General features: G+C 35.3%; 1 protein-coding gene across 8 annotated transcripts in view; it reads left to right on the forward strand.

Moving 5' to 3' along the window:
- TTC3 (tetratricopeptide repeat domain 3) overlaps positions 1–14596 on the forward strand; it is a 62007-nt gene that overhangs the window by 2476 nt on the left and 44935 nt on the right. For 7 of the 8 annotated variants that reach the window (XM_090122498.1, XM_090122537.1, XM_031612638.2 and 4 more), the window contains exons 3-15: positions 1603–1648; positions 2835–2967; positions 3368–3455; positions 4577–4630; positions 6513–6636; positions 7600–7685; positions 7943–8037; positions 9147–9209; positions 10131–10185; positions 10845–11007; positions 11120–11168; positions 12052–12211; positions 13871–13925. In XM_090122498.1, the coding sequence (XP_089978624.1) occupies positions 1603–1648; positions 2835–2967; positions 3368–3455; positions 4577–4630; positions 6513–6636; positions 7600–7685; positions 7943–8037; positions 9147–9209; positions 10131–10185; positions 10845–11007; positions 11120–11168; positions 12052–12211; positions 13871–13925 (1171 nt within the window). The remainder of the gene's footprint in view (positions 1–1602; positions 1649–2834; positions 2968–3367; positions 3456–4576; positions 4631–6512; positions 6637–7599; positions 7686–7942; positions 8038–9146; positions 9210–10130; positions 10186–10844; positions 11008–11119; positions 11169–12051; positions 12212–13870; positions 13926–14596) is intronic. The other variant, XM_090122505.1, reaches the window with a different exon arrangement.

Consider the following 14596-nt stretch of genomic DNA (forward strand, 5'->3'; position numbering starts at 1 on the left):
CTGTCATCACCTCAGGTCAAGTTAAGTTGTCATTGCACAACATGTTAGTGTGTCTGTGAGATCTGCTGCTGAAACAATAAAGGGCTGTGAAAGAAACTTTCTGAACAACACGCTTCATATTTATGTATTTTTCTCCATTTGTATTCAGAGATAGGTATGTGTTTCTTTGAAATGATAATGTTGCTATGCAGAGGCATAATACATACAGCATGCATCAAATGGCACACACAGTGTTTATTAAAATAACAGACTTTGTAGGGATTTGTAAAAGAGAAGAAAGTAACTTATTTTTCAGCTTGAGAGGCATGCATGGAGTACTGTGCTTTAAGCACACTAAAGTATGTTGTTTAAACTTGTAAAAAAAATTTTGTCCATTCCTAATGATTAATCTGTGGGTATGCTTTTCAATTCTGAGTATGTAGATACACTTTTATTTTCCACAAGAGTGCAGTTGACTGGACTGTTGTGTTAGTTGACTAATAAAAATGCTTTTTGTTGTTGTTTGTTTGCTTACTGGCTTGCTTTCTGGCTTTGCTAAATGTGAATTATAAAGACTTGATACAAAAGGGTCTGTCAGAGGGATCTGTTAGTGCAAAATACTGCAGATCGTAAGTTTCCTTGTTTTCTTCCAGAAAACAGATGGCAGAATTCCAGAAATGGAGCAGATTAGGAACACTAGTATTGTTTTATTCTTTGTGAAATGGGATGGGGAGGGGAAAGGCTGGGGGAGTTCACCCATCTCCGATTGGACATAGAAGACAGTATGATGATGGTGAACACTGAGTGAGTTCTATTAAGATTTTATTACAAGCTTCTGTTCAGAACAAGTAGGGTACACAGAACTCATTTTCCTAGCTATGTTATCTACATTAGTATTTTAGTTAACAACTAAGTTAATTAAGAGTTAATAATGGCTAACTAAATTTTAGCTAGTTACTGATTGCTGTAGTTGATATGTCTGCATTAGTATTTTAGTTTGACTCAGGATGCTTTTGAAGCAAATATCCCAGGTGTCCCCGTCTTCGATGCTTTGACTTTCATCATGAGGAGGTATAGGAGTGTGCTAGTGGAATTCACTGAGAGTGAGACTAATCTGTAAGATGCTTTTAGGAGTGTAGCTAATGTGTATCAGCCATGAACAGATGTGCTGTCTGTGGGAGTAGACATGAGGAAGTGCGAACTAAAACAACCCTTTGAAAAGTGTGTAATGTAAAAGTAGACTCCTCAGTACCAAATGCTTTGCTTCATAGTTTTGTTTCCTTGTTGTTCATGCTACTTATGAAGACATAATCGTAGAATCCTTAGAGTTGGAAGGGGCCTTTGAGGGCCATCTAGTCCAGCTCCCCTGCAGAGAACAGAGGTATGACAGCTAGATTAGGTTGCCAACATAACCACAGATCATCTTCTTTACTGACCCTCTGTATCTGTGCTCTGAAAGCAAAAGTGTATTGAGAAAAGGAATTGGTGATGGAACTTAAAAATTGCCTCTATTTCGCCACTTCCTCTGATGTAAAGATTATATTTTGGTTTAATACTTCAAAACTCTTTAAGTAACGTATTTGTAAGATATGCAATGTTAAGAAATAACATGTTTATCTCTAGGGTCATGGAGTATTTGTACAACGTTCTCCACGTAAACCTAAAACTGGTATGTAAACTAAACCAATATTATATAACTTTCTTAAGTAGTGTCTGTGCTGTGCTTGCATCTTTCAATTGCTGTTTCATTTTTTTCCTCTCCTTTTCTCCTTTTGTCTGAGTAAGCTAGAATCATTTCTTCTCTGAGCAGAAGCATTGTTATATTTAATTAATGCTGAAGAAATTCTCATCTTATTGTGCTGATGCAGTATACTACTATGCATTTGTGAGAACGGTGTGAGTAGACAGTAACACTGACATATATTTAGGTGGTTAATACTATGAGGATGGACAGGTAAGATTGATGGTTATTACCCGTGTTTTAATTGTAACTGTATCTTAGCTGTCTAGATCTAAAGACACATTCAAATGGTTCTTAATAACTGCGAAACTCTTTACCTATAATCCTTAATTATTTTTTGGACAGTTGCAGAGAAGCAGATGGCTTTAGAGTATGCCAGATTATTAAATCTGGATTCACTACAGAAATGATAATATTTAATATGTAGGATTTCAGGTTTAACCACTGATCTCACTATGTGAGATGAATTTTTGCATTTATTCAAACACAGATAATACTGCTTCTGCTCTGGGATTACTTGATGCCTCCTCTATAGTCCAGTTGGGATCCTTACCTTTTAAAGGCAGCGTCCAAGGGATATGGGTTATATTTTTTGGAAGAGCCATATATCACATATGTAATGGACTCTAGAGAAAAAAGATTGTTTCTGATTTTTTTTTTTCTTTTTGTGCTGTGTTGCTACTTGCCACAATACATTAAATTTGTCATAGAAAATAGTTAAACAGGTACATCTAGGAGAGGCTCATGTTGTACCTTGGAAATAGTATCTCTTATGGCCCTTGCTAGGCTCCTTGTTAAAAGCAGACAGCATTTATTCATTTATACACTTATGTTAATACAATTCAGAACATAGGTGATTCCTTGGGCAAAGAATGTGAAGTCTGCCAGCGCGTCTGTATTCTTATTTCCATATAAATTCCCTCCTTCAAGTTAGAAAAATAAACAAAAACCTCAATTTATCAGGTATATTGGAAGTTTCAAGTTGTCTTCTTCTGATTAAATAGCACAGAGGGATGCATTATGGAAATAACTGGTGATGTTGAATGTGTAGTTGGACTTTGATTACTTGTAATGCTTGAATTGTATAGTCTAGTTCTTAACTGTTTTCTTAAAGATGTTGACCCCTGTGAAGTGTGGTGCCGTCAGCCGGTTGACAAACTAAGAGAATATTGCAACGTTATTAAAATACGCATCTTTTGGCCTCTTCTCTTCCAAAGTGAAAGTAATTATTTGGTAGCTGACTGGGGGTAAGTTCTCACAATGAGTCATCAGCCTTTGCATTTCTTTTTCATCATCTGTGAAGGATAACAGATGTGACAGTTGTGCTCTCAGTAGTAAAACAATCTGCAGGAATGTTTTGACGGTGAGCTACGTTACTTAAGATCAGAAGGCATTGTTCTTGAACGCATGATGAAAATATTAAGAAAGGGTTTCTGAAGTTTGGAATCTATGTCAGTATTTATGTGCTTAAACGGACATCTTATATTTGAGAAGTACCATAACCTTGGCATCTTTTTGTTTTTCCCCTTCTGAAATGCTTGATTTGAGTTAATAGCCATGTTCTTGCTTAGATCTAATCACTGTAACTATTAGTAGGTAAGACTGTCTTACACAGTGTTATTTTTCTAATTGGTAACTTTTTTGCAGCAGTTTACAGATTTTAGACTGGAATTGGAAGAAACTCTGTGATTTAGAGCTTGTGGAAGACCTTGTAGATTTGACTAAAAAAGTGGTTGTAAGTATTACAACTTGAGATTGCGTTTTAATTTAGACATTTCCTTTTACTGGAGTGGATAAGTAGATAGTCGATATACAGATTTTTAGAAATTTAATTTCAAATCATAGTTTTTCTGGCAGTTGAGAGAATCCTTATTAAGTATTTGCAGAGTCTTTTAATATGTTTGACTAGGACCCTTGTAAATTGCTGAGAGAGTCACATCCAAAAAAAAAAAAAAAAAAGGCACCTTATCCTGATGAATAAGTTAAACAGATTTTTTTTTTTTTTTGGTCAAGCTGTTTTCTTGCTCAACAGATTATTTTTCAAATAAATATTGTTGTTGACTTCATTCATTGTTGACTTCATGCGTTGACAGTGTGGAGAATGACATAAATGTTTTCAGCAGCTGAAGGAAAGATAGTAGGCTTTTAGAATTTAAGTATGACATTAAAAAAAATATTGATTTACTGAAGTTCTGTGTTGAACTCTGAGCGTGCTTTTCTGTCCACCATACTGTTACATTATCAGGTACTCATCTGGTGGATTCATACTTGCTCTTTGTGCTGCTCCTCCCTTTAGGCTCTTTGAGTGCTCTGTTTTCACCTTCTTGTACTTCAGGATGTCCCTGCAATTATTCCAGTTTGTCTCATATGATGAGTTCTTTGTGTTTTTTCCCTTCATGGGAGCCTTTCACTCAGTGTTTATATGGGAGGCTTTGTGCGTATTCCCATTCCCTGTGACCTATACTTTGCTTTTCTTAATTGCTCAGCCTTTATCTTCTTGTACAAGACAGTATATTCAGTATCCAAATCTCAGGAGAGGAAGTGCTGCTGTTTTGGATATTTTCACTCAATGTATCAGCTGGTACTTCTGTAGATAACTACAGAAATGGCTAAAGCAGCTGACTAACCAGATGTCGTAACATCTTCACTATTTATTTATCTTTCAACAACAATAGTTAAGGATTGGCTGTTGAATACAAAAATATTTCCAGAGACTTTGAAATGGACTGGAGAAGTTATCCAAATGGCACTGCATTAAAGTGAAACAGAAAATGTTATTGAGCTGAACCTGAGCAGACGCTAAGTAAAATTAACAGGTGTTAACTTTTTTCTTTTTTTTTTTAATCTATCTTCCAGAATGTTCCACATTTTATTGGGGGCATACTGAGAATTGGCAGCAGGTTGGAGAATGTAAGTTTCTTGAATTCTTTTTAATTGGAATGCTCTTTTTCTTTTTAATTGGAATGCTCTTTTATGTGTGAATACAAACAAAATATTTGTACGAATATACAAAATACTAAAATGACTACTTAAATATACAGACCTATGTGTTAATACATCCCAGTTGTTGCAACTCAGAGCCACAAAATAAAATGTGCATGTGACAGGAGCTGTGAAATAAATACCATCTGTGTAAGAAGATCATAGTGGGTGGGAATTTTGGGGGTGGCTTATATGTCCTACTGCTGGTGTGTTTGCTTGTCCTCTTTCTGTGCTGGTGTTTGTGTGCTACACTAAAAATATTGGGAGAGGCCAATGGGAAAAAAAAAAACAAAACACTTCTCATATAATGACAAGGTACTGTTAGGAAACCTTTCAGAATGGGTTATTACAGATGACAAATGAAAACAAAGAAAAGTAAATGGAAAAATTCTTATGATAGTAATAATACAATTAAAATTGTGACAAATTCATTTCCTAGTCTCTGACCCTATCTGAGGTGTTATGCTTAGCATTCCCAGCTCCTTGGGGACTTACGGTCAGTGGCTTCGATTTAGCGTGGGGAGTGTAAGCATTGCTTCTCAGGGTTCTGTGCTGTGAGGAATACTCTTAATGTTCTTCCTAATTCTAGAATTGACTTGCATTTGTTTTTATGTTTGCTAATGCACTTATGCACCTTGATTGTTACTGTCATTGGTGTGCATGTTCGAGTTGCTTCTGATCTTATTTTACTTCTTGTGTTTTATGTATGTTACATACATTTTGTCCCAGTTTTGTCCATTTCTACGTTTGGGAATTTGTTTCTTTTTTTCTTGCTTTCTGTTTCTATAATGTGTGTTCACCAGTTGCTTTTTGCCATTGGGTCTTTGATGTCAGTTTGTGACATCTTTCCTATGCCTGTATTCTTCTCAACTATTTCATGTATTCAGTTATTGAGGCCTTTGTTCTATTATATTTGTCTTTCATTTTTACAGTTCTTAATATTGCATCATTATGGTAGCCATAGCAGTAGCAAGTCACTTATTGCTACTACTGCCTGTATATAAACTATTGTTGTACTGTGCAAAAGTGAACCAAGTGAATCATGGCCACCTGGTCAAAAGAGATTTCTGGTAGAGATGAAACAAGTTAAAACAGACAAGTAGTAAATCTTGCAAGTTGCAGTCCTGTGGCCTGTTGTAAGCCATGGCAGTGCTGTATGATGAGGCTTCACGGCTATCGATAGGACTATGCTTGATTACTGAAATGGTAAAAACCTTCAAAACCTCTCTTTTTTGGAGGCAGATGGGAAATATTCTAAGAGATTCTCATACAGTGGTACTCACTGAGTCTGAAGGACTGTGAATGATTGACTAAGGTTGTAATATGGGAGCGTGCTGATCCATCTTCATGATCAAATTCAGCATTTAATAGAACTATACTTGTTAAGTTTTTCATTTTCTCTCCATTTCTCTGGCTGTTCTTAGTTTCCCTATGCTTATCACTTTTCAGTTCCTAGTTTCTGCTGTCTTTTGTAGTTTAACTGAAAAAAAAAAAAGTTTCTAAATCGATTTCTATGATTAGAATGGCTTCCCTGTCTGTCTGCTTTTTGTGAATATGCTTTATTATGCTGTGTTTAAGTTACCTGGGTATTTATATTTGTGAACTATTGCCTGTTTGAAAGGCTAACAACTTGGGATCAAGTGCCTCAAGCAGCTGCTATGGAAGAACTGTTTTTTGCGTTTACACAGAATACTTCCACTATTGCCAATGAATTATTTGTTTACCTGGTGTGTTGTTTTTTATTTAGGACTTTGTATAAAGTTACTGCTTTGTTTGTTGTTTTTTTCTCCCTTTTCTTCAATTGCACTAGGGTTTCTTCGATGTCAGGGATGCACTTGATTGGATCAGATGTACAGGTGATATCAATATTCTGCAGAAGCTGGAGAAACTTGGTGATTTTGGTTGGCTCTATCTTGAAACTTTCTTTGGTGAATGTAAGTATGAGCTCTTGTGAAGAAACAGTCATTTGGAAAGTTACCTGTGCTCAAGTTATGGAATAGTAATGCTTATATTAGCTTGTAAGTGTCTGCAAGAGTGTCTGGAAAAAGTGTTGTTGTGTTATTGTTTTTTCTTTGTTTATTTAAAGCAGTCAGTTCTTGTTTGAATTTCTGTACGTTTTCATGTTCACAGTACACATGCTCTTTCTGAACAGGTGTTCAGAATGGTTCCTGAGTTTGGAGTCCTTCGTGAGCTAATTGTGTGCTCTCAATCTGATTGAGAGCTGTAGGCTCTCAATCTTCAACATAGGGATGGAATGTGACTGTAATATTAATAGGGTTTTATTGTTAAAAGTTTGACAGAGGGTTTTGTCTGTATTAATTCAGATGTTGGGCATTCATCTTTCAAAATTCAGCCTACATAACTCATGGGCATCACCGTAGGCTATTAACACTAGCAGAAGAACCTCAGTTGAAATGGCAGAAGATACCAAGCCTACTGTTTTTCTTGCCTGTTGAGCAGCTTGTATTCTGTTCTTAATTTTTGCGTATATACACTCTAATTCAGCTTTTACAGTAAATAAGTGAGTGGTGGGAACTGGACTTGCATGTAAGCAGAAAATCTTTTTATAGTTAAGTACCAGGGCACAAATTCATTGTAACAGAAGTCCTTTCAGATCTCTAAAGTCCCAACTTTTTTCAAAATAAAATTTCAGTTGATTGCTTGAAAGAGGGCAAATCCTTAAAGGTTTTACTGCTTGCAACACATTTTTTGGGCTTACCCACTAATAAATGATACCTTAGTTTCAAACATTTGTCATGTCATTTGTTTCTATTATTTGTTTAGTAAGTCAAATTTTACTTCCAACCATACGAGGGAGCACAATTCTTAGCAGTAAACTCTACTTTTTGTCTTGATTAATTTTTCATCCATTGTGTTTCTCTGATTTTTGTCTACAGGCAAACATTATATTACTAAAGTTGCTTTGGAAGATTGTAATCTAGTTGAAGAATTTAAAGCTGTCACCTGTGAAAACTGTAGGAAGGTAAGAGACTGTATCAGGGTGTTTGTCATTTTCATGTGTTGTGCGGTTTTTTTGGCCATGAAAAAAAATGGCCAAGTGATCAAAGACTCAAGTTTCAAATGCTTAAATGACTTAATAAACAGAACATTGGTTGTTTATGTTGCCATTGTGCATTGGAGCTATTGGAGCACTGCAGTCTATTGCCAGATGTTTTCTTTACTTCACATTGCAGCTGAGTTTAATTACAGTGGTTTCTGAATTGTTTTTTAATTTCACAGAAGAGTGAATCTATGAAACAGAAAGGAAATGAGGAGTTCTCCCAAGGAAAATTTGATCATGCTATCGTGTCATATACTAAAGCCATAGAGTTTTGGTAAGAACTCAACTGGTTAACTAGATTGTGTTGTGTCATATGCACTCAGCTTACTGGGATTTATTAAGACTTTGTTTAGTTTTGCATGAGCCACTCTAGAAGTCAAATGATGTCTAACTAAAACAAACAAAAAAAAGCGTTACACATTTTTTTCTATTTCTTCTTGCTAGTGGTTGTTTGCACTTTTTCTTTCCAAGAGTTTCTGTTAGGTTTAGATGACTAAATAATAAGTGAAGTAAATCTGAATTCCATAAAAATTTGATACATTGTTTTTAAATTTTGTCCATAGTTTTATAACTGTGTGGTTGATGGGATTAGCATTTTGTTGTTGTCTTTCTTCAGATTTTGTCACATAGTACATAGTGTCACATCTCAATCCCAAATTCAAGCTGATTTCAACCTTCCTGGACTTTATTTTCTTTCTCCTTCTTTGACTGAGCTGATTTTCATCTGCTTCATCGTCACACTTCTTCCCCAGCTAGCTGCATCCTTTTGCTTTGTTTTAAGTGGTTGCTGGATTACATACGCAGGTTTTCCCCTTCCCCCCACTCTTCTGTAGATACTTTGGGAGCAGTGCTTTAATTCTTTGGAACTGCTGTTTGATTGGCTCAGTCAGACAGATGGTTATGAAACAGAGTTCTGGAAGCAGTGATCCAAAAGTGTTTGTGAAATGTTTGACTTAATTGGAAGTTAAGGATTGCAGAGGAAAATAAACTGGGATTTATGTGACAGCCAAGCTAGCTTTTCCATGATTCCACCAATTTCTTTTTATTTCTTTTTCCCCAAGCAAACCAGAGATGGGAGGGGGTGTACTAGCTGTGTCTTTGGGTGGCTTGAGTTGTGTTTTGATGTATCTGTCACAGCAAAGTATTGGGGGCAGAATCTAAATTTATCTTCTTTTATTCTTTTCACCTCACTAATCTTACAAAGTGCTACATAATTAAAACTATAATGTAAATGACGTGTAAATTGCTCAGACTATTGAAGGAAACTTGTATAAATTGTTTGCAGTGTTTGTGCTGTGGTGTTTGCAGACAGTTATTGGGAGAACTTTTCCTTAAGATTTCCGAAAGTAATATATATTACAAACTTTTTGATTTTTTCTTAAGTCCTGCAAACCATCTTCTGTATGGAAACCGAGCTCTTTGTTTAATTCTCACAAAGCAGTACAAGTAAGTAACCCTTGTTTATAACCTGAAATATTATGATCTCCTGTAAGTGCAAATTAACACTGAACAAAGAAAATATTTAAAAAACTGAAGTGTAGCTGTAGTAATTGTGATGTCACTATCTCAGGAAACTGATATTAAGAGAAAAGAGTATGTTAGCTGTATTCTCTGGTAGTATGTAATGCTATTTAAAGTTTGGAACAGTGGGAAGGTTATATGGATGGGGGGAAACAAAAAACACTGAGTGCTGTGATTTATGAAACCTTTTAGAGAAGAGTGTATTTCTGGGATTATCGTTTGTTAAGCCTTTTGTTCAGCTAAAAATCTTATTTGTGATCAAGGTGGATATATATATATATATATATATATATATTTATATAAAGGTTTTGTTGTAGTAAAACTGAAGTCTTAAGAGTCTGATTATTATTAATCCAGACCTAATTGTTGCAAGAAAAAGAAATAACAATGGAATTAAAAATTGACATCCATACAGTTCATAATTTCTGCCCATTTTCCTGGTGCTGTGCTCAACTCTCTGCACATTACATTTGATCTTCACTATACATGGTACTTCTAATGGATATTAGATACTTTTTATTCATTATTCTTGAAGTCCTTTTTGTCCATGTCTGGTGAGTCCACTGGTGAGTAGTTAATGGCAGTGAGGTCTCCAGGCCAAGCCACTGGCTTTATTTGTTTCTGCTTCACTTGAAGTTGTCTTCTCAGATAATTTCAGTCATCTCCTTCCTTGAGAATTCCTGGCTATGTCTATTATCCCTGGCCTTTTTGCGGGTGAATGAACTGTTCTTATATTTTTTCTTATTATCTTAAATTTTTGTGGTGCTGTGTACAATGAAGCCCTGGTCTGTGGATTTTCCTGAAGTCTGAATAATAAATATCTCTTTTTCCTTCCTTCTCTCTAAGGAGAGCCCTTGCTGATGGAAAAAGGGCCACTATTTTGAAGCCTAATTGGCCAAAGGTTAGTTTCATGTGTTTCAAAATTCTTTTGCTAGTATTGTAAATCAACATGGGATCCCAGAGTCTGAATTACAGATACCACACAAGTAGCTAGGAAGTGTTCATATCTTCATTTAGCATTGCTGACAGTAGAATGAATAGAAGGTCTGGGAATTTTGCTTCTGTCATACAAGCACGATGCTTTCTTGCATATTTATGTTAAAAATGTTATTTTGGTGCACTTACATACATGATGTTCTGCATGTGTAAAGAAGAAAACACTTATTACTTCATAATGCATAGCTACGTTATCGTAGCGCTTTAAAAAGAGTATATGTAGTCCATAGAGTAATGGAAACTCTGTTTAATGGGCAAAATGTATTTCCTTGTATTTTTAGACAAAAGAAGGGGTAGTTACAGAATTGCAAACCAGTACTTGAAATTGGAAGGAAAAAACAAAATTGCTTTTGTCTGAAGCCAGAGGCTAGATACTACTTCTGATGAATTATTTTCTGTTTCAGAGTGCTGAGTAGTTGAAAACTTTGGTCATTCACGGGTGCAATAGATTTATTTAGAGTGTGCAGTATTTTGACTTCATACCGTCCAGTGTATTTCAAGTGTTTGAAATATAAAGTATATCCTTATTTGAGTGAATGAATACTTAAACTGATATCCACACAGGGTCATTACCACTTCTGTAAGGCGCTGTCATTACTGGGGGAACATGAACTGGCCTTAGAAGCTAATGAGAGAGCTCAGGAACTGTGCAAGAATATTCTTGATGGACTTAAGGATCTTATTCAACAAAATGACAAGTTAAAGAAGACATTAGAAGAAATCAAGGGTAACCTTTTCTGATTTCAAGATTTGCCTTGAAAAGATGAAATCTCATTTATTGGTAACTTTCCTTTGAAAACAGCTAATTTTTTTTTTCCTTCCTATAAAATTTTCTGTAGGTACTAAAGAATATAAGCAGAAACCAAAGAATTTGCTTCTTGAGAAAAAGTAAGCAACTGCTAAATTCGCTATTTTTTTTTCAATGTTTAGTATAAGATTTAGGTAATATATGTCATAGATGTTTACTGATATATTACAGTTTAAGGAATAAAAATGAAAGAAATAAGACTATCAGAACTGCAGCCAGAATGTGGCCTAGTAGTAAAGAGGACTTCTAGGTTCTAAATAAGCTATCTTCTGATGCTTTCTACTGCCAAGTAGTCTCTTTCAGTGTATTAAGTTCTAGCCATGTTGAAAATAACAGGAAACAGTTACAGTTCTGTGTTTTTTGTCCACGCTGTTTCACACACACTGTTGAAAATGATTTCTGTAATCACATCCTCTGTTTTGTGTTGACTTTGTTGTATAATTTTCATGAGGAGATTAAGCTGATTCAAATCCTCATGAGAGGAACTGAATGCTAGCAAATGCACTGTGGCAATAGTAAAAAAAAAAATAAAAAAATAATGTGAATCCTAATTAATAGGAACTTGGTTTTGTCATATCTGTTTTAATCTCTCCAGGGAAATCAAAAGAGTTAAGAGGGGTTCCATATTCATACATTCAATGTGTTACAGCATAATCCTTAACTCTTGTATTAAATGAAAGACTGTTTTGGTTTCTACTGGTCTATTTTTGGTGATGTAGGAAATTGTGTGTTTTTTCTTGTATCACTATTTTTATTTTTTATTTTTTGTTAGAGATCTTTGCTTAAGCTAATACTCTGTACCTTGAAAGCTTAAAACAATGTTTGGTCAAATGCCTTACATATGTTTGTGGCGTGACAGCTTCTGTGAGGGTAGGCTTTTATTCACTTTATTCACAGCAAATATATGTGATATATCTTACATGTTAACACAAAGAACTAGGATTCTCTCTTTTTACTTCTCAGGGACTGTGGTTCTTCAGAATCTCATTTGATCATTTCTCAAGAACAAAAAGAAATAGAGAAGGACAGACAACAAATGCAGTTCGATCATAAAGATGAGCATTATCATCAAAAACATGATGCCACCATAAGATATGCTACAGATGGAATTCCAAGACTATCAGTATGTTAATTTTCTCCATTCCGGAATGTGCCAATTAATGTGTGGCTGAAATTTTGCTCCAATAGTATTTTAATAATTGTTTACTCTCTCAGCTAAGTGCAAGAGGAGTGCTTTAGATTGAGAGTGCTCTCAATTCAAGAGGATTCTGTTAGTATCTCGTGGTGTAATAGAGTTCAGTGGAAAAACGCTTTTGCAAAACTTAAATAATATACAGGGTTTTTCCTAAAGAGGAACATTTTGTACTGATGTTGCAATACTAAGGTTATTTGCATGGTTACAGACCATTATTTTGCTGTTCTGTGAAGCAATTTTTTCTCTACAGAAAACAGTGTTGTTTCATTAGTACTCCTAGAAGGCTCTGGGGAGACCTTATTGTTGCCTTCCAGTACTTGAAGGGAGCATATAAACAGCTGTTCCCCCTTCTGTTTACGAGGGTGGATAGTGATAGGACAGGCGGAATGGTTTTAAACTGAGACAGGGGAGGTTTAGGTTAGATAAGAGGAGGAAATTTTTCACGCAGAGGGTGGTGACGCACTGGAACAGGCTGCCCAAGGAGGCTGTGGATGCCCCATCCCTGGAGGCATTCAAGGCCAGGCTGGATGTGGCTCTGAGCAGCCTGGTCTGGTGGTTGGCGACCCTGCACATAGCAGGGGGTTGAAACTGGATGATCATCATGGTCCTTTTCAACCCAGGCCATTCTGTGATTTATGTTTAAAACAAAGATTTTGTGGTTGCCAGTCATGTGTTTGGCTTGTGTGTTTGAAACAAGCGTAATATACTGTTAGAACTCAGAGTCATAGATGTCACAAATTGTTAGGGACCCGTAAGGATCGTTGAGTCCAAGTTAATTCTTAAATTTTAAATAACTGTTCACAAGCATAAGTGTTCTACTAGATTATTAACTTTTTGGTGAGGAAGACTCAAAACATGAAATGAGACTTAAACTTTGTTCTCTGATCAGGGTTGAGTTTTGTTCAGGATACAAACAAGGATACTCAGTACAGAAGGATGGTCAAAGAAATCTTCCAAGAAAAGCCTCTAACTCTGCATTTTAGAATATTACTTCACTGTTAAAAGTGCAAAGGTTTTCTATGCTGTTGTGGATTAAACTCAGCAAATAACCTTCTCAGTTTTTATAGGAGGGTGGGACAATGAGTAAAGGTGACGCAATAGTTAGGAAACTGAAACTAAGGTACAAAGGCAAAGGGAGGAAACGTAAATTGGAATAACTTGCTGGAAAAGACAGTGAGCTCCAGAACGTACAAGAAGTGCTTAAAGTTTTTGACTATCTTTTGAGATCTTGAATCTGCCTTTGCGCATGTGGATCTTCATAATGTAGGTCTGTGTAAATTTATCTTTAAGAATGTTACTTCAAAAAAGCTGGCATTTTTAGATAATGTAAATTGTTATAAAATTAGGGAAAAGTACGAGTACGGTTTGATTAATTGAAATTTTCTTAGGGGACAGTATATGATATAATTGTGATTTCATTGTTGAAATTGTAATTTGCAATTTAATTGTAATTTCCATATAGTACTGAAATGAGCAAATCAGTTTTTAGATTTAAAGATTGTTTCTGTTAATATGCAGTGAGATGACTATGAAGCTTGAATAATACTTATTTTCTGTGTAAAACCAAACTACTGTATTTGGCATTAGGTGACCAACATGCCCAGGACAGAAAACAAAGTGTGTTCTCTGGACTTTCCACCAAGTGAGTTTGTTTTACCGTTTATCAAGTCTGGGTCAGTTCTTCCTTCTCTGCTGTTGTTATTAATAAGCAAGTTTATATAGTGTCATTTTCACAACAATAAGCTATTATGTTGTTGTTTTTATTTTCATGTTAAGTGCAGTTTCTTAGTTACTCCTATTTCTGTGTCTTATTTCCTTTCCTCTTTTGTGGTTTCAGTCTGATTTATATGGATGATCTTGGAATTTAAAGTGGAACTAAAAAGTAAAATGCTGTCAGAAGCTGGAAATAACTTTCCTTGTTTTAAGATAGTTTTTGGATCTAAAAGGAATTAAAATTAAGAGAAATATGTGGTGTTGTTTTAGTATTCCTAATTTGTTTATGATTACTAAAAGCTCCATATCATGTTCAAGAAAATAATCTTGCCATTAGACAGAGAGGATATTACGAACTATTTGACAGAGAGAACGTTTTGCTATGAATTTTAAGAGGAGGAAGTTGGTATGTTTTATTGTTCATGTGTTTCTTTAAATTAAAAGAACACTTTTATAGAAGGACCTCCTAACCTCAAATATATCACAGTCCTGGAATTACCTTCCCATGGTGAATGTGTTCATTTTAAACGAGAGCAGCTGTCATCTTCAAAGTGAATTCTCCTGAGCTTTGCTTTTATCATCTGGTAAACCTACTTGAAT

This window comes from Phasianus colchicus, chromosome 1 (assembly GCF_987193195.1).
Source record: "Phasianus colchicus chromosome 1, bPhaCol1.hap1.1, whole genome shotgun sequence".
Lineage (NCBI taxonomy): Eukaryota > Metazoa > Chordata > Aves > Galliformes > Phasianidae > Phasianus > Phasianus colchicus.